Below are 27,978 nucleotides of genomic sequence, written 5' to 3'. Positions count from 1 at the left end.
CTTTAATTTCCTGGTAAATGTCTTTGCTTCCATATTTTTAAATTTTCTTTTTCCTTTACTTCCAACATTCTGCTTTTGAAGTATAATCTTAATACTTTAAAAATTTCTAGAAATCGACATTTTGCAGTCTAAGGTTGCTCCACTATAGAAAGCGATATTTGCTTTACTATCAATCCAGCTCATGTCACTGTTGTTCTTTTAGTTGACCATCATGCCTTTTTGGCCTGGAATGTTGTTAATGTATAAAGTGCTAAGTAGTCTTTGAGTGAAAATTAACACATTTAAAAAATGTAATAAAACCATCTAGACCCATCATGTAATTGTTTTATAGGTGTCTCTAAAAATATCAAGACTCCTAGCACCAGAAAAAAAAAACTTTTCTAAACTTAAACATGCTTCCTATATTCATCTTTAGTAAATACTAACCTGTACATCCTCACCTTTTGGTTCACTATTTAATGTGAACAAAACAAAGGAACTTTCTTCTGAAGACTCGGAAGGAGACACAGGCTTATTGAAATCAATGCCATCTTGGTGTAAATAGTAAGTGGCTAAAAGTTGTTAGTGGTCCACATCACAGAGAATATCTTAGTCCTTTAACAGAGCCTACTATGTTGAAAAGGCTTAACAGGACCTTCATTTTTTAAGAATGCTGTGGCACAACACAAGGCTCTGCAGTAGGTGATTAAAATGGTCCATTTCATTAGTGGGACAATGATGACATTAACACAGGACATTTATTATAAAAGATAATTCAAGAAACCACTTTGATTCATTTCATATCCCATATACCACAGCAATAACCATTGGCCCTGCTGCCATCTGGTAAAATATTTTATTCTATACCAGCAAACTGTCAAGTAGATTTTACCTCTGGGTCACTAAATGGTTGACTCACATACATTCATCTACTTGACCTGTGATTGAGACTCCATTAGGTAAGCACCTGCATTATGGATCACTCACTGATTAAATATAACTGAACATTCTATCGTTCTGTTGTTTTAATAAAGGTTTATTTCTGATACATATATTTTTCATCTTATACTTTTTTGTATGTATTTTTTTTATGAATTTGCTTTTTTTATTAATTTTTACCTGTTGTAGTATGCTGTTGCAGCATGTCCTGTACTGTAGTGCTTTCAGTGAAGTTGCCTCTGGGGGATAATCAATATATATCTATCACTGTACTCTAAGGTATAATATCAAAAATCTGGATTGAACTTAATTCAGTTATAATACCAGAGTTAAGCATACCTGAGTAATTAGCACACCTGATAGATGGGAGAATCAAAACACTATAAATTTGCTATGGACTTTTATCAACATAGTATCACCAGTATTGTAACTTTAATTCACATTATTGTACTTTTTATATTTTTGAGTTTCCAGCACTGGTAATCATGCTAAGCAATTAGCTGGTTGCACCTGAAATCTGACTTTATGAAAGTGTTGCATTAAGAGTATATTTTTTAGTTGTAAACTCGGAAAAATATATATATATACTGTATATACAGTATAACCAGATTGGGCTACTTTTGAACAATTTATAAAGGTCAGTCACATACATAGGGAAACTCTTATAATATCTTAGTTGATCATTTTTACTAAGGAAAAAATAAACCAGTGCTGTGTTCAATGATACATATCATACCCTCAGATATATTCAGTCTTTCATTGTTTTATACAAAGAACATCTTAAAGAGGTTAAAATATCTACATAATATTTCTGACATGACCAAAGTTAAGATGTTCATTGTAGATTTCAAATCTTTTGGAAATACAAGATACGCTGTTGAATTATATTTTTCATATAATACAAAAATACATAAGGATATGTTTGTAAAAATAAACAAAATTCTACACACTAATATAAGCATGTCATAATTTCTTGTCAGTTAATTATGTATGCTCATGAACATTATATATGGAATTTATTGCCCTCTTAAACACAGTAAGCAAATGCAGCTATGAAAATATGCCAGCTTCACATATATACACTGTACTATAAAATATTGTAGTCTATACATTTTATTTTAAAAGGTGTAAATAAAAGCTTAACTAAAACTTCTTTGTTATTTTTCTCTCCATACCCTATAATGCCTAGGTTAAGTGTTGGTACTCAGGCTCTAAAATGGCCTGGTGTGAAGTGGAGGTGTGGATTAGTGTACTATGTGATGGACAAGCACCTCATCTCGTGCTTCAAATGCTTGTGGAGTTCTTGTTTGTCAAAGGTGTTGTTGGATGAGATGGTTGATGGATGTTTTTAAGGTATGCTACAATAAGAGTCTGTTGCTAACAGTACATTTCACAGCAGTAAGATGGCTCAGTTCACATTAATTTTTAACATTTATCATAACACTTGGCTCTTTCTCAGATATGATCTATTACCTATTGTGTAGTGCTATGTATCAATCAACAAGGCATCACATAATAGCTCCAAAATATAATATCGATGTAGAAAATGTATATCTTTCAAAGCCAGCCAACCTGAAAATCAAACTCTGAAATTTAATTTCTTCCTGTTGAACTCCTCCAGTCATTTTTCATGAGGTGGAGATGGACGCACAGTTGGATAAAATGTCTTTCTGATGCTCACACAGTGCATCACTGGTAGGTTTGAAATTTTCAGCTCTTTAACAGATCACATTTTCTTTTTCTAGCCAAATATTAATATTTGGAGAACTTGTACAGTTTAATTCTTAATAAAAGCCTTTCACTTATGAAAACATAATAAAGAAATTGTCATCTGAATGAGGAAGATGTGCTTTGATGATCATTCTTTCTCAGGTTAACTTTACTCAAGCTTTAGCATCAATTGAATGCACAGGCTCATGTTTCAGCTTACACATTTCAGGCTGAAGCATTTTGTCCTTTTCCGTTTCTTCTATTCTCTTCTGCTCTACTGGTTCATTTTTTGACTTTCTTAGGATTATAAAAGTCATTAGAAAACACAAAAATGCAAAACATTCAAACATGATCTGAAGTCCCAGGAACCTGAAAAATAGATAAAATATATCATGTAATGGGTAAAGGATGTTACAATAAGTAAAAAAAAATATTGCAAAAAGGTAAGTAAACTCTTTTTCAGTAATCTTTCAGTACCCTAGTTTTACATCCTAGGAAATAACTAACACTCATTTCCTTTACGTCAAACCCCAAAATTAGTTTTGAGACATAAGTGCTATATTATGTTACATTTCATAGTGTTTAGTTTAAATTACGTTTAATGGCTTAAGTAGTTATAGGGATTCACCCTATGTGACATATTACGAAAGGCAAAATTAATCTAAATTTTATTAGCTATAGTCAAGCACTGTCAGTGAAGAGTGCCACAAAAATTTTGCAAATATTGCATCACCCTTCAAATTGCTGTAATTACCAATCACTTAAGTTATATACTATATGCAGTTGATAAAGTTGCCATGCATCATAAGATCATCAAAAATTAGGTAATATCTGTGTATAGTTAAGGACAGCGGAATTGGGGATGGTCTATAAAGCCACCACAAATATGAAATGTTGAGAAGAAACCATGACTCACTCCCAGTCAACATTATTGCTTTGAGATGTTGCCTTGAGTTGCCCAGGATACAAGACAACTGCATTATGTCACTCTTTGAAATTAATAAAATATGGATACACAGTAATAATGCAACATCTTTGATTTCTTGTAATATAATATATGGTCTTGCTTGTAATAAATGTAACAGCTTTATAAAAATGTATTACCATACCTGTGTCTAAAAAGATTGTTATCATAATATAAGCATGCGGCTGTCTTGTTGTTTTTTATCCCCCATGAAAGACAGGTAGAATCTATTGCAGTTCCATAAAGCACTGGCCCTGGCATCCAAGCTTAAAAAATGAATGAAAAAATACTTCAATAGGAAATAAGCAAAATTGTTTTACACTGTCTTTTGTCATACATTCTTAGTTAAATTAAGCTAATATATCAGTTTGCAAGCATTTTTAAGTAACAAGTTGATTTTTGATTACATTGACACTATGTGTCCTAGTTTTTCATAGAAGTTTTGATTTTAGATGTAGTCCTTGTCTGAAACCAGTATTAAAGCATTAAAGGAAAATCAGGCAATACTGAATATATCTCCTCTATACAATCTTGATAAGTTCATAGATAGAATTAAACTCTAACATATTCCTTTAGTGTATATGCAAAATGAAATTAAGATTCTGGAAAGTGTTAGATAAGAATTAAATCTTTGTCAAATAACTTTTCTTCGGTTTAGGGATACTGCACAATTTAGGTGGATGCTTAAGCTGCAAAATCCTGAAAATCTAGTTCATTAAATTGGTAAAAGTCGAATTTAAAATTCTGATGCTTTATGATCAGTATGTTCTAGAACTGATAAGAATAACCACATTAATTCAGATCTTACATCACTTCCCTGGTGTTACGAGCAAAATAATTTTTTTGCTCTGACATATTTGTGAACCCATAGAAAAATGACCAGAAGATGACTATAAAAAGAAGGAAACAAAAGAGAGATCAAAGGAGTGTGCAAAAAAAAAAATCAGAAAAGAGTGAAGGATGGAAAAGGGTCAGAATCGAAAGATCCAAGGCTAAATTCTTAACAACGTAGCGACCACTAATGTTTTTAACGCTGATTTATCCACCAAGCGATCAATGCCACATTTATATCAGAAGGATATATTACGGCGTTACTCATTAGAGTGAAAGCTATGTAAACCCTAAAACACACTACTAACAGACACAGCCAAAATGGCATTGTGGGAAGAAAAAAAGACAATAAAATACATCAATATATTCAAAATCGTTGTTTACATGTGCACAGGGTATTTAATTGGAAACTACATATTCCCAAATCATAGAATGAATGAAAATGACTAACAAGAAAAATGTATTATGCTTAAGAAAAAATAAAATATAAGACCATTAAGCAGACCATTAACAATTGACATCCAATTAAGTTTAGAGCACATAATAAACTCCTTTATCAATATACAATTATTAAATGGTTAAGCCTCATATTGCAGTGCATACACTAAAATCTATAAATTCTTACTTGCCTAAAATCCCAAAGTCAGATAAAACTAATTTAGCAGGCACACCCTGTAGCTATAGATCACTCTAACTCTATAGTGATCTGACTACTCTAAATAGAGAGGCTACATTGGTTTCAGTTATTATGTTAACACCAACACACATTATTTTGTCAAAACATACAGAGCTTATTGTTGTTTAACCAGTTCATATTATATTTTAACATTATTAGTAATAATTTTGATCAACTGTAATTCTTTCTAGACAGTGATGTACCCATTGTCATTAAATCATGTCATGCTGTTGAATTATTGCTTCATGAAAATTTATATTAAATATCATTTCTCTTCAAATCCATTCACAAAGTAACTGGCAAGGTACATAGGACTTGCAGTACCATTCCTTCAATTTGGTATCTCTTACCATGGCTTTAACACAGTCTTCCCTCTGAAATGGCTGTGTTTCCATGCTGTTTAGTTCAGCAGGTGAGCTGAGGATCCCTGTGGACTTTTTGATTTCACATTGGTTTTTTGAGTTTAAAATTTTTGTGTTTCCTCTAGATGCCCTTAAAAATGTTTCCTTTAATCACTGTCTCTTTGACCTCAACCTCAAGCCATCCCAATAGATGCAATAAGGAAAGCCTATCTAAAAACAGACTTCTGTAACTCATACAGAGTTGGTATTAATTTTGCTAATTTAATATAAACAAAAGCATAAACATGTAATAAATTAATATTATCATTTGTTTATAGTTCACATGTTAATATACTGCATTAAAATATACATTTTGTAAAACTGAATTCAGTGAAAGCCCATGCATTTTTATGAACTCACCAAGAATTCTGAAGAGCATAAACTGGATGCCAAGCGCTAAAGATTTATCATCCGGTGAAACTGACCTGCAAGGTAAGTGGAAAATAAAAAGTACATCAGATAATTCTACATAATCTTTAATTCTCAACAGGTCTTCTATTGCTTCTATATATGTGTGTGTATGTGTTTTTTTAAAGCCTGAATTGCAATCTGATTATTAGGTGGTTACCTACCAGGTAACACTTGTGGCTTTTTGGGCAGTTGGCAAACATCCACCATCACGTCCTCTCAGTTGCGAGAAGCAGATCATAGACCCTTTTTTAAGTCTTAATCACAATCTAATTATTAGGCTATTGTCAGCAGAAAGACATCTTACACCAATTTCAGTTTTCAACCACCTGGACCCACATCATCCAACTCTTTTTATCTCTTTTTGTGCTTTATTCTACTATATATATATATATATATATATATATATATATATATCTTATATATATATATATATATATCTCTTCCGCAGCATTCTTTGTATACAAATGATAGACATTAGGCAAAGCTGTAAAAAAAATGCAAGGTTGTCATTCAAATGCTTCCAGCCTAGTATGCCCAGCCTGGGATTCATCACACCTAGCAATACTTTTAATCCCCCAATAGTTGTATCTCTTAGGCAACTGTTTGTACATTTGATTGTTCAAACCTGCCAAGAGCACACCACAGCTAAATTATCTTCAGACCTATTTCATCTGTCTTAAAGTGTGAAGGGATTGTACTCTAAATATACATATCTGAGAATCATTATTGTACTCAGCAATTAAGTGACCGGCTATAGCAAAGATGATTACATCAATTGATTACATTTTGCCTGAAGAACGGGCCTGAGTTGCCTCAAAAGCTTGCATATTGTAATCTTTTTAGTTAGCTAATAAAAGGTGTCATTTTGCTTGACTTCTTACTGCATTCATAATGTATAACATGGTACAACACTCTAGTACTACAAATCTTTTACTGTACAAAAGCTGTGTCAAATATACATAATTAAGTTTCCTATCAGCTGCCAGATAGCTTGGGTAAGGGTGGGAAAAAGTGGGAATTACTCTTTTAACAGACAATCCCTCTCCCAAATAATCATGACAGCAGAAATGGCCTCATGCTGTCCATAGCTGCACAACAAAGTAAATGGGCTAATTTGGTACATAGTAGTTGTCTTGGTCCATCAGGACTATAATGAAAAGGGAGATATACTTTTGGGCGTAGAATGTGTGTAGACACTTCCAGAAAGTGAATGAGAGAGCTGACTATCAGATCAAAGCACATGGAAAATATGTGAGAAAACAGCAAAGAAAGACCAATGGCAGATAGTTATTTTGTTATTGGGGTGGGACATTCCTGTGGCTTTTACATCAGGGAAGATGGTATGAAGGCCAGCAAAAGTATAGACAGCTATGCATTGTGTGTGCTGTGGCCGTCTGACTACATACATATAAGCCACTAAAGCTTCAGTTCTGGTGAGCTGTCACAATATCAATACTGTACATTTATCTGCAGATTTTTAAAGTTAAAATTAACTTCTCAATGTTCCTTATAGGGAAAACTCAAGTAAACAGTAATATATAAATACATTATACTCATTCTGTATTTGTTGGTTGTAAGCCACATACCTTCTTTGCTCCATTTTCCTGGTACTGAGGAATATGTTATTTAGAATTTGTAAACATATGTATTCACTAAAAATACTATTAAAGTTTTTAGCAAAAAAATAAGTTTAAGGGCTAAGTACTGTTACTGCCTTGGACTTGGATTGCTCAATTGTGCTGCTTCATTTAGATCATTGCTTAATGTTTGTTACAGCATGCACAAAAGCCCCTGGAAGCATACCATAACTTGAGAATTTAATTATTTCACAAATGTCTATCCCAGTAACATGTCTGGACAGAATTTAAGTAAGCTTTTTTTCCTAAAGGAGTTTTATATCTGCACTTAAACAGAAGTGAGACATTGCTGTTATGGAATACTCTTAAAATTAGGTTTTTACTTATTGTTAACATGTACAATATCATGTTTTGTAATAATGAATAATATAACTAAAAGAAATTTGTATAACAATGAAACAGCACCTAATAATAATAATAATAATAATAATAATAATAATAATAATAATAATAAAGATGAACATTAAGCTCAAGATACTTCATTTGTATTTCCTAATATAATATTTTCAGTATTATGAAACTATGGTACCCTATAATAATTTCTGTTTGATTGAAACTTACCTTAAAACCATCATAAAAGAAGGAGTCTGGGCAAATGAGGCTACAAAGCCTGTCAATGCAGAAAATACCATAAACGGCAATAGGAGGTGGGTGCAGCTGCTTCCACAGGTTCCAGGACTTGCTAAACCTTCCTGATCATTTTTAGAAATGCATTTGCAGTCTGTGTAATTCTGTTTAAGAAAGAGATGAGCATAACCGAAAATAAACAAATTAAATAACATGCAAAGAATTATTCAAATATTATTTTATTGAGTTACAAAGAAATATATAGTTGTTTAAAGAAAATGTATTTTTTGCAGCATTTCCAAGTCAACAATGTGTGGTATTTGCACATATTCATTTTATTATTTTTCACAAAGGTTGCTGCTGCCTAACAGAGTAAATGTTCCCCTCAGCTGTAAGCCAGTTAATAAAAAAGTTTGTATTTTATTCAATTTACACCTTAAATGATTCAAAATACAGCCTGAGTTGTCTGATAAATAGAAAAAAGTGCAATGATATAAAACATTTAATGGCCATTTTTAATATAAGTATCAATATATCTTTTCTTTAAGTATTAGCTTTGGGTTGAATAGATTGTCACAAAACACAAATGTGTATATTTATAAAAATAATAAAAATATTTATTGTGAAACCTAAACTAACAATTCTTTGTATGTGAAAACACATAAGTAAATACTGTAACACAGCAAGATCTTGCAACCAAAGATTAATGTGGGGTGCTATAAAGTTAACTTTGATTTCTCAAACTTGTTCTTTCTTGTGCTTCTCCCGTATCAGAGAGATATTGTTGGTTTCATTTGTAAGTCTGAGTTGGCCTGAAGTGAAAAAGTCAGTTAAGGTGTGTGTGCATGTGTGTGTATGCCCTGAAAAAATGTACCATCCACTTCCCAGATTTTTGGGATATTGTCCAGCTCCCTTCAAACTTTTAAAGAAAAACACATGTTTAGACATTTAAACAACAGCTTAACTGTTTCACATTTGTATTCCATACTTTCTTCCAATTTTTAACTAAACAAATGTGTAGTCAGAGTGAATGTGGTAAACTCTCATAATGCTTGGCAAAGCGTTCTATGCAAAGTTTTTTATAACATGTCCACCTTATTCTCCCTTAGCTTGTAGATATGCTGTTAAAATGATTATAAACTTAAAATAACAGAGTATATGCAAGCTTGTCTTCCTATGGACTGGACAAAAAAGCTTGTAATATTTGGATTTCCGCATAGGATTAAAAAAGATTATCTAATTTAATTTTCAAGGTGAATAGAGATCACAAAACATCTGATATAGTGGCTTTTAGTGGAGACACAGCTTCAACAACTGCGCAATATCAACACATCTATAAAAATATCTCAGAAAACTCCTGTTGCATAGTGCTAATGTCATGTATCCAGTTGTATACTCAAAACCTCCCGCACACAAGCATTTTAAGTAGTATATTATATAAACCACTTCCAGAAAATGCCTACCTGAACACGAGAGAGTGTAATTGAGCATTTGACCTAAAGACCCATCTATCCCCTCTCACGTCAGCCTCTCGAGTACACGAGCAGACATACATTTTAAGTCTTCTTTGGGTACATCTTTAAAAAAATGTTATGTTCAAGAAATATTGTACAATTAGGTGTAGACCCTCCACAACCAATAACTAACAAAAGGACTTCATTCAACTTACTTTTTACTTCACTTGAGTTGGAATCTATTATTTATAAAAGCTATTTCAGACACCAGAAGCTGATTTAGTTTTAAGTGGATGACTGTAAAATGCTATTAAAATACATACATTTTGTTTACTCTACTAATAGACACAATTACATTTTATTATCACTGTTAGTTTTCATAGCTTATTGCTTCAAAAATATTTAATAAACAAAAATGTGATATCTCTCACTTTGTTAAATTAAATAAATACAAATGAAACATTTTTTAATATTTCAAACAATTATCTAAGTCCCAAAATGAACCATGCTTATATTTTCTAACTCATTAATTTATAAGATACATCAGATTCATGAGTAAAGAAAGGATATTGTAACCAAGATCAAAGCAAGATGCAAACCTTACACTTCCACATACAAACAAATGCACACATTTGCTGTTCAGCTCTGAACTAAACTCTCCCACATGTGCAGCTTAAATGGGGGTCTGTCGCAATATCTGACTAAATCAACTTCAATTTCAAAAATAGTGTTTTGTTTTAAATCAAATAGCATTTGTAATATATTTCAAATTGAAAATTGTAAATCAATAAAGTAAGATTTTACTTCATTCCAGCAGAATAAGGAATGTCAAGATTCACCTAACATGACACCCACATTGCATTCTGACACTATTACTTCAGTATTTACATCGGGTAAGGTGTTTTTTATACCCCTGAGCAGTATTGCTAGTATATAAGCCTTATTATAGGCAGAGATTCTCTGATGCAATATTCTGTTCAGCTCAGAGAGATTCAGGTAGATGAGCTTTTGGTGTCTTGGATAATGGACTATCTGCTGAGCAAATCACCATTGGTGAGGATTAAGGACTGTGTCTCTAATATGGATAAGAAGCTGAAGCAGAACAAAGAACAGAACTGTCTCCTTATCACTTCAAACTCTACACTTCTGACTATAAACAAAATGGCAGGTCATGTCACTTGCAGAAATTCTCAGATGATTTTTAATAAAGGGATGTATTGACAAGAGGGATGAGAAAGAGTCTAGGAGTCAGGTGGAAAACTTTGTCTCTTGGTTCAAAGTCAATTGTCTGCATTTTAACATGTGTAAAACCAAGAAACTGGTTATTTACTTTACGGTTATGGGATAGTATGTACAGTAGGTAGGAGTGGAGGAGAGAATGATGAATTATTATGAATAATATTGCACATTATGAATAATGGTGCACATCCTCTCTCGTACCATTTTTAAGCACTTTTGGCCAGCACCATTTTCAGCAGAAATGTTTCAAGAAACACAAGTGGAGCTTTTATATATCAATAACCTTTATAAATGCCTCTATAATGCCTCACTGCAACTATTAGGAGTCAGGAGTTTTCTTTTATTTTCTAGCAACTATGGTGTATATTTGTTTATTGTAATATTAACTTATTTATTGTAAAAAGACAAATTTCCACCTTGGGATAAATAATGTATAATATATCTACAGTTATATTAGCTTAGTTGCTTTACTGGTGTTTGTCACAAGAATTTCTGTTTACAGTTATCATCAGTAAAAATCAATCAAGGCAATAGTACACAACATAGTCTGTATAATAAAGTATGTCATTGTTTTCTGAACAGCACAGTGGTGCAGCGGTTAGAAAAGCTTCAAATCTTGCACCCCATCATTGTCTGTGTAGAATTTCTATGTTTTTTTTTTTTTATGTATCTCTTCTACCAGGTACTATAGTTTTGCTACCACATTCCCAAAGACATACAGGTTTGTTTAACTGGACATACTAAATTGGACCAATGTGAGATTTAGTGTAGGTGTGTATAATTGGGCCCTGTGATGCACTGGGGTACTGTTTAGGATTAGCTACTGCCTTGTGCCCTGTGCTGCATATACAGTATAGGCTCTGGCCCCCAGTGACTCATAATTGCATAAAACAGTTCTGTGAAGGATATCCTATATTTATATTATATCCTTGTGGCAGATCATTACAACGGAAAGAAAGTAAATACTGATGTCAAAGCATTTAGTCATTTATCTTGTTTCTGCAGAGTAGTATTTTTGGCAAAATCAAACTAAAAGATTGGGATAACACAGAATTGTTTAAACTGTTATGGCTATCTCTGTGTCACAATGTGATATAGCAAGTCCAAGAATAAAGTACCTTGAGATTATAGGGCATTTGTTGCAAAAGAAAAGCAACTACACTAAGAAGGAGTGACTAGTAATCACACAACATCATTTGTAGGAAAGAAAACAGCTGGAAGATGCATCTAAACAATTTTTGGAGTATCTGAGGCATCTAGGTCTTTAGTAATATTAATTTTGGAATCAAAAGATATGGGCTGGGTATGAACAGTAATGCTTCCTGAGCATGTTATGGAGTACAGGACTAAGCAGTATGCAGCAGTGCCTGGCCCTTTTTCTACGTGCGAGAGGGGGGTGCCTACATTTCAATTGCATCTTGATTGCTTCATTTCAAATTCATTTGGTTTATGGAATGGCATAACATATACTCTCTATACATGCCTAAGGTGGTAACTGCTGGTGGTTTCTGGCATGACAGTCATTGTCCGACCATGTTCCAGACATGCTCAATAGGGGAAAAATCTGGAACAGAGAAGAAGTTCACATGAGGGTTATCCAGAAACTGTAGAACATTTCACGCTATGTTGTTGGGCTTTTTCCTGTTGAAATATAACATCAGTGAGCCTCAGCAGGTAGGGCAAACCTCAATTTCCAACATCTCTGTGATGTATTGACTACATGGAAACAATATGTCTGAGATGGGAACAAGAGTGGAACATAATCGCTCCCCACACCATAATACTTGTTGTTGGGGCAGTATGCCACTGCAAAGTGTAATTTTCTAGGAGGTTTTCACCGCGATGCACTGCATAAACAGATTTCTCGATCATAGTACAGTAAACTGAACTGGTACTCATCCAAAAACATAGTGTGATGCCACATTAGTGGTCTTCTTGCCACCAATGCAGTCACAGATGCCTGTGGTCAAGAGTATTTCAAGCAATAGACGGGCATTCTCCTGCAAATGGCATTGACCAGTGCATGTGGACACCTGTTGACATGTGACAGACCCCAGCAGTTGGACTAGGGTCTGTAATGTGACTTTTTGGTCCATAATGGCTATGTGAATGAGATGCTCATCATCCAATTTGTTTGCATGCCAGAGAGCTCCAGAACCCTCATTTTAGTGGATTTCAAAACTGTTTCTGATTAAACATTTTGGTTTTGCCAGTTGTTACTTTGTCATACATGCATGATCCGGTCCAGCTAACACAGTTCCAGCAGGTGGCCACATTCCCTCTTGCCAGGAGACAATTCAAGAACATCCTCTGGAACTAAAAATGTGGGGGGAGATTGTGTATATTATGGTCAATTAGATTTTCCTTTTGATGAAACAGTAATCTGTTATTGAAAGATAAGACTCCCACACATAAACCTATATTGACTATTTGCTCATATAACATTATTTAATTTATTCATGATGTATAATAATCATGAAGTAATACCACATAATGTTTTGCAGAAAAGCAAATGTTGCATCAGCATAAAAACCCATTACCCGCTAAAAGCTTCTACACTTACCCTGTATATAAAGGGAAAGAATTAAAGAGCAAAATATGAAATAGCCTGACTTACAATGATATTATGGTTGACATCATTTGGTTTTGAACATCCAGCAAGACATGGTGATTTATATTCAATACCATCAGCACCACAGATAGGATTAAATTCATTTTCGTTGCAGGATAAATTTCTATAACAGTCAGCAGTCTCGTTAGTCAAATTACTGAAATGGAAATGAGAGACAAAAACATTGAGTATGTAGTAGTTCAATGCGGTGTTCAGCTTGATTGTGAAAAGTACAGATAATTGATTAATTGATGAGACAATACTGGTTTTTGTGTACATTCCACTATATTCTAATATAAGCTCTCCTTTCAATACATTTTTAATGACTGATTCAATTAATGTATTGGAATGTCTGTCTTTTGCAATCATTCATTTGTAAGGAAGAAATCACCATTATCAGACTGCAAGAAAATGGTCCATTAGGATTACTGATTACTAATGAGAATCCTAAACTTATGGCAAAGGATCAACCAAAGAATCTAAACAGCTTGAATGAGCGGTTATCTGAAAATTGGTCATTAAATGGGACAGCTGCTGTACTTATAAAGAAAACAAAAAAACCCTGAATTCATTAGAAAAGAAAACAGACAGAATGTAATTCAGATGTATCATGAACATCTTTATACTTTTCTTTATATACTGTGAGAGACACAGTGATTTAGAAGTTTACACTGCTGCCTCACAGCACCAACCACGTCTCTAATGTTCTCCCTTTATCTGCTTTAATTTTCTCTTGGAACTCTGGTTTTCCTCACATATATCAAAGACATGAATGTTAGGCTGATTTGAGATTCCAATATGGTCAAGCATAAATAAGTGTATCCTGTGATGGGCTTGCAACAAATCCACGTATAAATAGTGATAAGCTGTGACTCTAAAACCATGTGGTGAACCTGAAGTATATGTAAAGAAAATGGATGTTTCCTAACTAAAGGCATTTTATTTACAAAACACAAATTAAAAATAATATCAACTATTATTTTTACTTGCAATGACCTACCATAAAAGACTTCTTAGGCACTATCTATAATAGCTGAATTTTCCTTTTGCCTTCTAATATTCGTTTCCCTTCCTTTGTGTTACTTTGTAACTTGAGAAGGGCCAAGCAAATCCTGAATGTTTGCTCTTTTCCTGCAAATTGCATGGATTTAGCATATCTCCAGCCATTAAGGCTGCACCCTCATATGTCTCAGCCTGATAGATTCACATCCAGCTTCTTTGCTTCCTTAAAAGGACCTGCTGAACATGCTATATTATTAGTCACAGGTCACTAACAAAAGGTTCTTTGAGAACCTTTGATTTTGATGCTGTAGATCTTTGCTCCTGTACAGGATTGTGCAGATCACCTTAACATAGCTGAGAACTAAAGATAGACTTGAATACATAAACAAAATGCTACCACAGGTTAAATAAATCCTAAAATAAAGCTTACCTTGAATACTGAAAATTGACCCCTGCAACCTTCTGAGTGGCACAGCCGAGAAAAAGTAGTGGAATAGCTAGTCCAATGCATAAAAATATAGCGACAGTGCACATAAAAGCAGAGTCTTTGATCGACATTTGCAGTCTCTTCATAATTACACCTCCAATCACAACACCTAATACTACTGCAGGAATATTTACACCCCCTAAAAATTGAAGGAGAAGAATAAGTTTCAATGACTTCCTCAGTGAAAAAACGGGAAAAAAGGTAGAGGTAGCAAGTAGCATTGAAATTCGAATGCAGAGTATAAGCAATGTGACTAATTCTGCGTATGAAACATTGCTGTACATTTTTGTCAGTGGCTTTGTTTTGAACTACTGAAATCATTTAGAAGAAAATATTGTGATGGAAAGACTATTACAGGCAAGAAATGTGCAGTATGTAAATTGCATGTTTTACACTAAACAAGTCACTATGGACATTTTAGTCAGGCAAATAATTAAAGTAGAGAATCATGCGCTGAGTTATGGTTAAATTTTTGGAACAGGTAATTTGACCATACTTCAAATACTGTATATCTTTCAAAAAGTGTACGGGTCATTGCAATGGAGTGTTTGTGGGTCGGGTGTGGTTTAATGGCATGCATACTGCTAGTATGCAGTAGCACAAAGTGATCTTCATGTCTCTGTGGCTGCATGCTGGTTCTGTGTATGACACTGTTTCTCAACCATTGGTTTGTGCTGCTGGTGGGTTGCAGGTTACTGTGGTTGGTATGTGACTGGGTTGTGGTGGGTTTCCAAAGCAATTGGCTGTGCTTTACAAGTATGTTTCCCTGTTTCTAAATGAGCTTGTTTCACTAAGGGGGACCCTGACCACAATTGTTTTACCAAAGGGACTATTTGCATTTGCTGCTAATGGACTGTCAATGCAAAACTAGGCACCGTAAAGGTTGAAAAATACTGTAAGGAAGGTAGTGTGGGCAGCATACATAATTATTTATGTGGAACAGCATCAATCAAAACAAATCTCAGAGTCTTCCAAGAGTGAGAAAACATATGAGATCCTGTTAAATAATAGTAAGAATAATGAAATATTTATTACTGTGAGTAGGTTTGGCAATTTCTTGAACATGAATACCCTATTGTTTTCCTATGGCTCACTGCCATTAGTACAAATCACCACAACTCAATCAGCCATAAATTAATGCATGACTGTATTTTAATCTATTAGTATATCTTTTTTGTACAAACAAAATGTATGAAATCAGTTAAATGTACTAACACTGACCCTGGTAAATGTTATCATGTGCCTGAAGAGCTGTGTAAAAGTAAGTACACTTCATGAAAAGGAACATATTTGCCTATATGGATATTTGGTCTTCATTTCAACTATATGGACAAATAAGGTGATCTAATTTAAGAGACAACTATTAAAAATAATCTTTGCAATCATTCATTTGACCAAAAATTAAGAAATATAATCGTCTGCTGTGGAAAAAAATAAATGCATCTCTAGCTTCAGTAGGTGGAGTGGTGGCTCTGAGGAAGGAGGCATCTGCACCCGCAATCGGAAGGTTTCCACTTTGAATCCTGTAAATAGCAGAAGTGATTTCACTCTGTTGAGACCTTGATGAAGGCCCTTAACCTGAAGGGCCAAGCAAGCAGGTCCTCAAACCTGCAGGGAGAGTTTGGGGTGGGTAGCAGGATTGTCACTCCAGCCCACTGTAAAAAAAAAACTCACACAGTTCCATTCCCTTCAGGCTAGTTTGGTGCTGAGGTGTCACCTGTTGCATAGCTGTGCTCAGGTCCTACTTTAGGATCCTGAGGTGGTTCGTCGTGGTGGGTGTGGTAATGTGCTGTATCAGTACATGCTCCCAACCTCTGTCTCTGTCTTCAGTAGCAGGTATTGAGTAGTTTAGTAGAACTTCTTGAAGACATTTCTTACAATTGTCTGTCAGTCTACTGCATCAATTTCCCAGTCCTCCTCACAGAACTCTTTCAACATAATGATATTTAAGGGCTTTCTTACATGTTCTGCCCATTTCAAATCACTCACCAACATATCTGTGGGTAAAGATCCAGGCCTAGACTTGGGCTATTCATACCATCCGGCTCTCATTTTTGAGCCATTCCTTGATTTACTTGAGCCATTTTTGTTGTCAGTGTTTTATTTAAAGGTTCACTCATGGTTCCGCCTCCAATTCTTATCAAGCACTCTCTGATACAATGTTGCTTGACTCTGGAATTGCAAGTTTGCCAGGCCCTAAGATAGAAAATGAACACTAAAATATAATGTTTCCACTTCTATGCTTTAAGGAGGGTATGAAGTTTTTTGCTTAAAAGCAATTTTTGCTTTATCCCAGATATGATGTATTGAAACAGCTCTGCCTTTGTCTTACCCATGTAGGGCACTGCTCTGCTCTTTATTTAGGTGTTTTCTGACAAACGTTAGTTGTGCACCTATGTTTTTTTCAAAGTGCAGAGGCTTCTTCCTTTTTGACCTTGCTAGTAAGAATAAATTGTGATGTCCTTTTGGGATGATTGACTCCGGTACTTTGACATTGACTAAGACAAGACTTGCTTATAAATCCTTTACTGCCATCCTGGGTTTCTTGGAAACTTCCATCTGTGTTTTTAGGTTAACTCTGAGGGCTGTATTTGGTGCCATCACCAGTCTTGGATCGTTTTACAACGGTTTGACATTTTCTCCACTTTAAGAGGCCGTGTTTGGAGAAGACTTTAATCTTTTCCTGGTCTTTAAGACCTGTGGTGGGCTGGAGCCCTGCCCGGGGTTTGTTTCCTGCTTTGCGTCCTGTGTTGGCTGGGATTGGCTCCAGCACACCCCCGTGATCCTGTATTTAGGATATAGCAGGTTTGATAATGGATGGATGGATGATCTTTAAGACATCAACAGTCTTTCTTTTGAATGCCTCAAAGAGTTATTTTCATTTTGGCCAATGTAGACATAAATAGTAATCTGTAATGTGTATACAAATAGTAAAGATCAAAATATGCGTCTGATGTTTATGTAAGACAGAGACAAGTTAGTTAGTCTAATTTCATGCAATGATGAAGTTAGGGGTGTACCGACTTTTTCCACATAAGGACCTTGCATTTCTGTTGATTTAATAGTACAGATGTGTGTGAAAGGTAAATAGTGGTATTTTTTAAGATCACCTTTATCTAACATTGTTTAAATAATTATGACATATCATTTTGTCCAAAAATGTAAAGCAAAGACAAAACGTTCATGGGATGTACCCACTTTTAATTGTCAAAAATAATAAACATTCCATTTCATATTATTACACACATAAACAAATAACAGTAACTGCACAGCTTCAGTAAAGATATAAAGAAGTGTTTTTTAGACAAATATATATTTTGTCAAATAAGCAAATAAGCACTTTAATATATAGTAAAATAAATTTTGTTGTAAAAGTCTTACCTATTAACAAATTTGCAAATGATGCTGTGACATTAAACTGCCTTTCATGAAATTTTGCCATGAACGTAGCCAGTCCAGCAACCATGGCTGACAAGTTAACTTGGGCTAATACAACAAGAAGGTAGATTGGATTCCTCAATGTCTTTAGCAAAACCACTGGAAAACCTGTGGTAAAAAAAATGCAATAGAATGTGGGTGTTACTTGAGCCCTAATTTAAAACTTGAGGCATTGTTTATACAGAGGTTTATACTAGTTTATACTGAAGGCATTAGGATTGCAGGATGCTTAGCACAACTACCCACCACTCCAGGGACCTGGGTTTGATTCCTGGCTCGTTTACTGAAGAACAATTAGTATGCTTCTGTAAGTGTTTTCTAGGATCTCAGTTTTGCTCATACTGTATCATAAATGTCAGTTACTGTACATACAGCTGTTTGTGCAGAACAACACCAGCATCATTAAATTTGCTGATGACACTACAGTTATAGGTTGATTACTTTGGAGGAAGAATATAGACAGAGGTGGCAGGACTTGTGGCCTGGTGTCTAGAAAACAGATAAACCCAAGGAGATGATTATCAACCCTAAGAAGAGGAAGCTGCAGCACACTCCCATTTACATCGGTGAGGCTGAGGTGGAGAGAGTAAAAATCTTCAAATTTCTTAGAACCCACATCAGCAAGGACCTGACTTGGTCTTACAATACACAACAACTCATCAACCGAGCACACAAAAGACTGTTCTTTCTGAGGAAGTTGAAGAAATTTGGCATGCTGACCAAAATTCTTACCAATTTCTACAGGGTTACAATAGAGTGTATACAAGAATAGAAGACCATGGAGCGGCTGCTGCTTCACCACCTGAGGCCACAGGTCTGTCACACCCTCGACCCTCTGCAGTTCGCATACCAGGAGAAGGTGGGAGCGGAGGATGCCATCATCTATATGCTTCATCGATCCCTCTCCCACCTGGACAGAGGCAGTGGTGCTGTAAGAATTATGTTTTTGGACTTCTCTAGCGCCTTCAACACCATCCAACCTCTGCTCCTTAGGGATAAGCTGACTGAGATGGGGGTAGATTCACATCTTGTGGCATGGATTGTGGACTATCTTACAGACAGACCTCAATATGTGCATCTTGGGAACTGCAGGTCTGACATTGTGTGCAGCAATACAGCGACACCGCAGGGGACTGCACTTTCTCCAGTCCTGTTCAATCTATATACATCAGACTTCCAATATGACTCGGAGACCTGCCACGTGCAAAAGTTCGCTGATGACACTGCTATTGTGGGCTGCATCAGGTGTGGGCAGGAGGAGGAGTACAGGAAACTAATCAAGGACTTTGTTAAATGGTGTGACTCAAACCACTTACACCTTAACACCAGCGAGACCAAGGAACTGGTGGTGGATTTTAGGAGGCCCAGGCCCCTCATGGACCCTGTGATCATCAGAGGTGACTGTGTGCAGAGGGTGCAGACCTATAAATATCTGGGAGTGCAGCTGGATGACAAATTGGACTGGACTGCCAATACTGATGTTCTATGTAAGAAAGCTCAGAGCAGACTATACTTTCTGAGAAGGTTGGCATCCTTCAACATCTGCAGTAAGATGCTGCAGATGTTCTACCAGACGGTTGTGGCGAGTGCCCTCTTCTACGCGGTGGTGTGCTGGGGTGGCAGCATAAAGATGAAAGACGCCTCATGCCTGGACAAACTTGTTAAGAAGGCAGGCTCCATTGTAGGATTAAAGTTGGACAGTTTAACATCTGTGGCAGAGCGACGGGCACTAAGCAAACTCCTGTCAATCATGAATAATCCACTGCATCCACTGAACAGTGTCATCTCCAGACAGAGGAGTAGCTTCAGTGACAGACTGCAGTCACTGTCCTGTTCCACTGACAGACTGAGGAGATCGTTCCTCCCCCACACTATGCGACTCTTCAATTCCACCCGGGGGAGTAAATGCGAACATTAATTTTATTTTAATTCTTTTCATTTTTATTACTATTTAATTTAATATTGTTTCTTTGTATCAGTATACTGCTGCTGGATTATGTGAATTTCCCGATGGGATTAATAAAGTATCTATCTATCTATCTATCTATCTATCTATCTATCTATCTATCTATCTATCTATCTATCTATCTATCTAGAGAGTGTTATCACCTGCTCTATTATTGTATGGCACGGTAACTGCTCCTTGCAGGAAAAGAAGGCACTCCAGCGTGTAATTAAAACTGCACAGCACATTTCTAGAGCAACCTTCTCCTTCCTACAATACATCTACACTAGTAGGGTCATCAGGAGGGTGAGCAACATAAATAAAGACAATACTCATCCTCAATACATGCTTTTCACACATCTTCCCTCAGGGAGGCGCTAAAGGAGTGTGAAATCACGTACCACAAGACTGACACATAGTTTTTCTTCCACAAGCATTCAGACTCCTCAACAATGTAATTGTTAAAGTCAAACCAAACCACAATTCATAGCCTCATAAATGGCACTGACTGCTGTGGTATGTCATCAAGAAACTGTTCAACTTATTTTGTAATCTTATAATTGTAACTGCTATTTGTTATTATACTTCTTTTGTCTTTCTGTCTTTGTATATGAAGGTGAGCAAGCAAAGTAAGAATTTCATTACATGGTTTTAACATGTGTTTTTACTGTGTATATGACAATAAATTTCTTGTATCTTGTATTATTGGCTGTTTTTTTATCATGAAAATACCATTCTGAATTGTCTCTGACATCACCTACTCCCAATTTCCACATTATTGTAAAGGTTCCGAATGAGGAAACAAATGGGCATAAGCATCAACTATATTGCATATTCAACACACTTGTTTTTCTGTGTTCTAGAGTTGCCATTGCCCAGGCAAGATATTGCACAACTCAATTTGTAGGGTTTCGAGCCAATAAGCTTCACTTTATAAATTATTACAGCTTTGTGATCTGATAATATTTATTTTATCAAAATTCCCAGTTTATCTCATGTAATCATGATTTTAATCATGTTCCCAGTCCAGTACATTTAAGAAGCAGAATGTGAAGACTAAATTTAACATTATTAAATTGCCAATGGTTGAAACTTTACAGAAAATTCTATTCAATATTGATGGGGTTTTATCTCATGGGTCAATTTATTTTAACTTGTGGAAAAACAGAGAAATGGTCTTGACAAATTAAAGATGTACCGTATAAGTTCCTAACTTGTACATTCTTTAGATCTCTGCTTATACAAACACATTTCCTTATACCCTAATATTATGCTTGATACACCTTTGCCCAGATTTTTCTCTACACTCTAAAAACAAATATGAATAAAGGAAGTAGTTCTCTCTATTCATTTGTATTAGAATGGGAATTTATATGTGAGAAGAGCAAAATAAGTGTTACATCTGTGTTGATTATCCAGTTTTTAAAAATCTGATATACCCACCCATCTATCTTCAAGCCAGCACTATTTCTGACATCCCATTTGATGGCACCAAATAGTTATATTCCATAAATATTTATCATATGTATTTATTTTTATATATACACAATTAGATGTGGTTGTTCTATTGATGGCCTTAACGTATAAATATTTTAATTAATAAACCTTTTTCTGTCAAGAAGTTTGCACTTTAGTGGTTACATTTTGCTTAATAATACCTGATTAATTTTGTATTTAGTATACTTACATTTATTAGAAATTACCATAGTACAGTATTAATTAATGATAATAATCCAAGTAGATGTGGCATACCTTTCTTGTCATTGATTAATCTGCGGAAAGCACCTTGAGTTGTATGTAAATGTGTGATAAGGTGCAGTATCCATCCATCCATTATCCAACCCGTTATATCCTAACTACAGGGTCACGGGGGTCTGCTGGAGCCAATCCCAGCCAACACAGGGTGCAAGGCAGGAAACAAACCCCAGGCAGGGTGCCAGCCCACCGCAGATGGTGCTACTGTATATTGTAAGATATGGCCGGCCATGTACCCCGGCCAATACCCCCAAGCCGCCAGGTGGAGCCCTCCTTGCAGCATGGAGGTCCCCAGAAGACCAGCAGGGCATTATGGACCATGTAGTTTTTATGCACCGCCCTGCTGGATGCCATGGGGGCCACGAGAGGGAGCTGCAGGGAGGACCGAAGAGTTCTTCATGCCCTATGACCCGGAAGTTCGTTATAGGAAGAGCGACGGGCTTCCGGGGTGAGAAAAAACATCATTTACCCTGACCCGGAAGGAATAAGGACTTGTGGACTGTTGTAAAGGAACACCTCCGGTCAGGGAATATAAAAGGACTGTGGGAGCTCCCAGACGATGAGCTGAGTTGGGAGGCAGGGTGGCTAAGCGTCTGGGAGAGTGGAGGATTATTATTATTGTTATTATTATTATTGGAGTATTTGGGAGTGGAGGGTGCTTTGTGCACATTATTGATATAATAAATATCATTATTGGACTTTTACCTAGTGTCTGACGTGGTGTCTGAGGGTGCAAGGGTGCGAGCAAGCATCTTAATCTGTTACAATTGGCGTAGTCGGCAGGATTCTCTGGCCGTCAGTTTGGCAGAGGACCTGTATTTAAAAAAATTATTGTGGACAGAATACCCGGAAGACAGCGTCGACACACACAGGAAAAAACACCACTATCCCTATTTTCAAGTCCGTAATGGGGAAGAAGACAAAGCAGAGCGCCAGTCACAGCGGAGGTCTAAAGCTCGGCATTGCCTACGCTCAAGACGAGCAATGGAGCAAAGTTTGGGAGAGATTTCGGAGGAAGAAGGTATGTGCTGGGAATGTACTTTACAATCTTTTAATTTAACACATGATGTCCCATGTACATACCTCCCAGATGTCCAAAGGCTCTGCGGGAGGCAGAAGACAAACCCGAAAGCGATGGCGCGCTTTGACTTCCGCATTACGGGTGCCGACAAGGGACACGTGACCTAGGATTCCAGGAAGGTGGCGTTCCATATTCAGCTGTTTGTGGCTTCACCCAAGAAAAGACGGACTTGGTTTTTCCGAAGGGAAAAGGGAGATGAGCGGCACCGCTCTCCCTACAAAAAGTAAGGAGGTCCGGAAATGACTGATCGGTCTGTCGACAAATTGATGCAGACTGATTTCAGCCAAAAGCGGCAGTCCTCAAAAGAACTCCAAATCCCAGGCTCTTGCGGGACCTGTCGAGCACGTGCCAGGAGCGGCCGTGTTTATTGGCTCGCACGAGCTGGAGAAGTTGCTTCAGCCCGTGCACAGTTTTACAGGTGGTGCAAACAATCCAGACGATCGTTGCAGACTTGAGAGGAGCGGCTGAAAAGCCTATGAACAAATTAAATGAGGTTTAATCCATAGCGGGTGCCAAGTGGATGCGTGCCCTACAAGAGAGGCCGGACGATAACCGAGTGGCCACGGAAGGGCTAATCGATCCGGGCAGCTACACAGTGCTGACTCGGGCGAGACAGCCCTAAAGACGCCGCCACCCGTAATTTATAAAGTAAAAGGGGTGCAGACAGTAAAGGGTCTCTCTTCATCTAGTAGAGACTCAGACTGTGGACAAGCCCCAGATCAAGCAGGAGATCCCGAAAATAAAACGGGGTCTCCTGACAAAGAAAGAGAGAAAGCACCATTAGAGGCGGCAGGGTTTCACTCCCAGCAAAACAAGGCGGACCTAACATTTCCTAATTGTTTTCAGTCCGCAGGGGAGAATACCAGGAGGACGGAGGCAGTGCTACGGGTGCGAAGGTTGGGCCACATTTGGCGATACTGTCCTTGGAGAGAGGGGGACAAGATATCAAACTGGAATAATATTCCCCCTAGGTTCTCCAGGGACCAAGATATTCAGATTAATCAAGGCTCAACCGGAATGTCCTCTTGAGGAAGACTTCCTCTCGGGGCAGGCCGCTCGAATCTTTATAATTCGTCGCTGGGGAATACTGTAAGATATGGCCGCCATGTACCCGCCAATACCCCAAGCCGCCAGGTGGAGCCCTCCTTGCAGCATGGAGGTCCCCAGAAGACCAGCAGGGCATTATGGACCATGTAGTTTTTATGCACCGCCCTGCTGGATGCCATGGGGGCCACGAGAGGGAGCTGCAGGGAGGACCGAAGAGTTCTTCATGCCCTATGACCCGGAAGTTTTATAGGAAGAGCGGCGGGCTTCCGGGTGAGAAAAACATCATTTACCCACCCGGAAGGAATAAGGACTTGTGGACAGGAACACCTCCGGGTCAGGGAATATAAAAGGACTGTAGGGAGCTCCCAGGCGATGAGCTGAGTTGGGAGGCAGGGTCATTATTGGAGTATTTGGGAGTGGAGGGTGCTTTGTGCACATTATTGATATAATAAATATCATTATTGGACTTTTACCTAGTGTCTGACGTGGTGTCTGAGGGTGCAAGGGTGCGAGCAAGCATCTTAATCTGTTACAATATAAATAAAGTTATTATTATTATTATTATTATTATATCTACAAAGCCTCTTCACAGCTCCAGGGTCTCAGGTTCAAATTTTCCCTGAGCAGTGTGTGTGGGCTTTGTATATTCTTCCCATTATACCAAAGTGTTTGAATACATCCTACAGATGTGTATGTTAAAGTAATTTGTCACTTTAATCTAGAGTGCTTTGGATGATTGATAAGCCTACATTTAAGGTTCTTGTCTTGTGGACAAGTTTGCTGTCCCCAGAATATTGTCAGTCAGTCAGTCATTGTCCACCCTGCTATATCCTAACACAGGGTTAGGGGGGTCTGTTGGAGCCAATCCCAGCCAGCACAGGGCTCAAGGCAGGAACAAATCCCTGGGCAGGGAGCCAGCCCACCACAGGGCGTGCACACACACACACTTGGGACAATATAGGATCGCCAAAGCACCTAACCTGCTGTGGGCTGTGGGAGGAAGCCTGGGTACCCAGAGGAAACCCACGCAGACACGGGGAGAACATGCAAACTCCACGCAGGGAGGACCCAGGAAGCGAACCCGGGTCTCCTTACTGCAAGGCAGCAGCACTACCACTGCGCCACCATACTGCTCCCAGAATATTGTAAACTTTAAAAAGATTAAAATCATTCAGTGGATAGTACATTTTATATACCGGTATCGATTATGATTTTATCATTATCTAATTTAAGTTGGAGTAAGCAGACTATTACTATGTTTTTTCTGTCCCCCCTGGCCATTGAACCTTACTCTTATTCGATGTTAATTAATATTGATTTATTTTGTTTTATAATTGTGTCTTTCATTTTTCTATTCTTTAATATGTAAAGCACTTTGAGCTACTGTTTGTATGAAAATGTGCTATATAAATAAATGTTGTTGTTGTTGTTGTTGTATTTGTTGTCAAGAGCCGTATGTGAGGGGGAAGTTAAGCATGGTCTCTAAGCCTGTAATTATGGTTAGTCTAGTTATGGTGGATCATATATAGCACACATCCATGTCATTATAGACTTTTTGTTAAAAAAAAACAGCATTCTCAAACTCACTTAAACCAATTCAGAGTTGCAGGTAACTGAAGTCTACCCTGGCAGCACTGGGCACAAGTCAGTAAATAGTCCTCAGAAGGGTGCTAGACTACTTTAGGGCCCTATTGCCACATAAAGTGAGCTTTGGGAAAGTGCCAGCTGATCTTTTGGAAAGTGAGAGGAAAACCAGATTAGAGTTCCAAATGGAAAACCGAATACAGGCATGAGTAGCACACACAAACTTGACACAGACAATGACTGAGCACAAGATTCACATTCAGGATTTTGGATACAATAGGCAGCAGCACTAGTCACCATGCAGCCCATTTAATTGGTTTATTCCTTATAAAACAAAGGACAGATCCATAAACAAAATATTGACAGTAAAGTATTTTTGAGTGCATGCAGTGGTTCTGTGGTAACAGCATTACTAATGTTTTGATAAAGCATAAATCAGAAGCAAGCTCAAGGCAAATCCAAAGCTGTGCGACTTAAATTATAAAAATCAATGTTGTGCAACATCACAATGCCCAGCTTTGGCCATAAATACCTCGAATGAAAAAGTAGATATTGATTGTTTACTGGGGCGTACACATTTTTCAAGGAAAAATGTTTTCCAGAATATTTAGTTGTAAAGAATATCTTTCTTTAAATCTTTAAACATAAGCATAAAATAACAATAGAAATTCACTTCAACATGTATACTTTCGCTATAAAATATTACCTTACAATGTGTATAAAAATATAAAATATTCACCCCTGCTGTAACACAAATATATCAAATCCCAGTGCTGCCATTGTCTAATTGAAAACTGAGGTTCCTTGGCATAACACTAATTTAATAACTTGTTACACAGGGGATGCAAAGAAAAAAGAGACTTCCTAACTGATCAGTAAAATATATTAAAGAGTTCATTCCTCAAAAAGGCTCTGACAAACAGTAGTTCAAATTTGTACTATTATTTTGATTAATGTTTACAGTTTCTTTTACTAAAGTACATAAATCAGAAAAAAATATAAAAGAGAAGAATGAATAAAATACATTTAACTTGGCAACTGGAAACTAGAACAATATAATATAATTGTATAAATATATTACCTTTTCCATTAAAATAGTCAAACTATAAATAAAATTATGGAAACTACTTGCTTTTAATGAATTCCAGTAATGTTTGGTTTTTCAAGCTTTCTTCTTTCATTTTATTCTTTGATCTTTTGTTTGAATATTGGACATCAGCCTTTAAAGAAAATACAATAGATTTAAAAATAGATACAAAATGTACTCTTAAACATTATAGGAACTATGGATATTAAAAATCAAATGAAGTTCAAATAATAACATAGGCACTGGTGCACCTTGAGCTAAAAGTTACTGCATTTGAACAGCTTTAAAGAAAAACAATTTATTTATTTTAATTATTACTTAGGTGAGCCCAGCAGCTTCTCATCTCTAGGGGTCTCATTTATAAAACCTTGTGTGGGTCTGGGCATTAAAATATGCATATACCAAAAAACAGAAAAATGCATATGCCAAAAAATATCATATTTACAAAACTGGACACACATTTCTATGCAATTTACCCTTTATAAATCACAACCATCTTGAAAATGTGTGTACGTGAATGCATCTCAAACCTTACATTGCTGCCACCTTAAAACTATCTTTTATGAACTATGCTAATCAACCTCATACATATGCAGTCACAATGCTGCAGACTTTCATTGGCTGGTAGAACAGCCTCCCACCTACCGCATTGGGACAGTATCACCAGGAGTCCTGTGATGCACTCCACAAATGATTGCACCAAAAGCATGTGTAACATTATAGCACCAGTTCTTTGTGTTTTAGGGCTCAAAAAATGCCAGTATCTGCGCATATGAAAAAGCTAATTTGCTGAAAAACAAATGAATCACGGGGTGAACCAGGCCACCAAGTGTCATCTTGGCATCCCAGATGATCTGTGTATTCTTTTTAAATTATGATCTTTTTATGGAAAGTTGTGTATGCACATTTTGGACATCTTTTTGTGTTTACGCAAATTTTAAAAATCTCATCCCAAAGACCTAAGTTTCTCATCCAATCAACAGCTCTGTACAGTTCTAACATTCCGTATCTGTCTGCATTTTTCATGAGCACTCTAGTTTTCCTCATAAACCAACAAGACATGCAGACTAGGATTAATTTCAGCTCTAATATTTGTGATTAATTTCAGCTCTGATATTTGTGAATGTTCCCTG

General features: G+C 36.6%; 1 protein-coding gene across 2 annotated transcripts in view; it reads right to left on the bottom strand.

Annotated features, from left to right (window-relative positions):
- Positions 1 to 685: 685 nt before the first annotated feature.
- The window catches only part of slco2b1 (solute carrier organic anion transporter family, member 2B1), a 115,418-nt gene continuing 88,125 nt past the window's right edge, over positions 686 to 27,978 (bottom strand). For both annotated transcript variants that reach the window (XM_039745715.1, XM_039745714.1), the window contains exons 8-15: positions 26,891 to 26,978; positions 18,290 to 18,454; positions 14,852 to 15,047; positions 13,426 to 13,576; positions 8,110 to 8,279; positions 5,861 to 5,925; positions 3,738 to 3,858; positions 686 to 2,997 (exon numbers count right to left, since the gene is read on the bottom strand). In XM_039745715.1, the coding sequence (XP_039601649.1) occupies positions 2,802 to 2,997; positions 3,738 to 3,858; positions 5,861 to 5,925; positions 8,110 to 8,279; positions 13,426 to 13,576; positions 14,852 to 15,047; positions 18,290 to 18,454; positions 26,891 to 26,978 (1,152 nt within the window). In that variant the 3' untranslated portion in view covers positions 686 to 2,801. The remainder of the gene's footprint in view (positions 2,998 to 3,737; positions 3,859 to 5,860; positions 5,926 to 8,109; positions 8,280 to 13,425; positions 13,577 to 14,851; positions 15,048 to 18,289; positions 18,455 to 26,890; positions 26,979 to 27,978) is intronic.

The sequence above is a fragment of the Polypterus senegalus genome, chromosome 2 (assembly GCF_016835505.1).
Source record: "Polypterus senegalus isolate Bchr_013 chromosome 2, ASM1683550v1, whole genome shotgun sequence".
NCBI lineage: Eukaryota > Metazoa > Chordata > Cladistia > Polypteriformes > Polypteridae > Polypterus > Polypterus senegalus.
The sequence above is the reverse complement of the archived record's forward strand: the minus strand, read 5'-3'. Positions and strand labels throughout refer to the sequence as shown.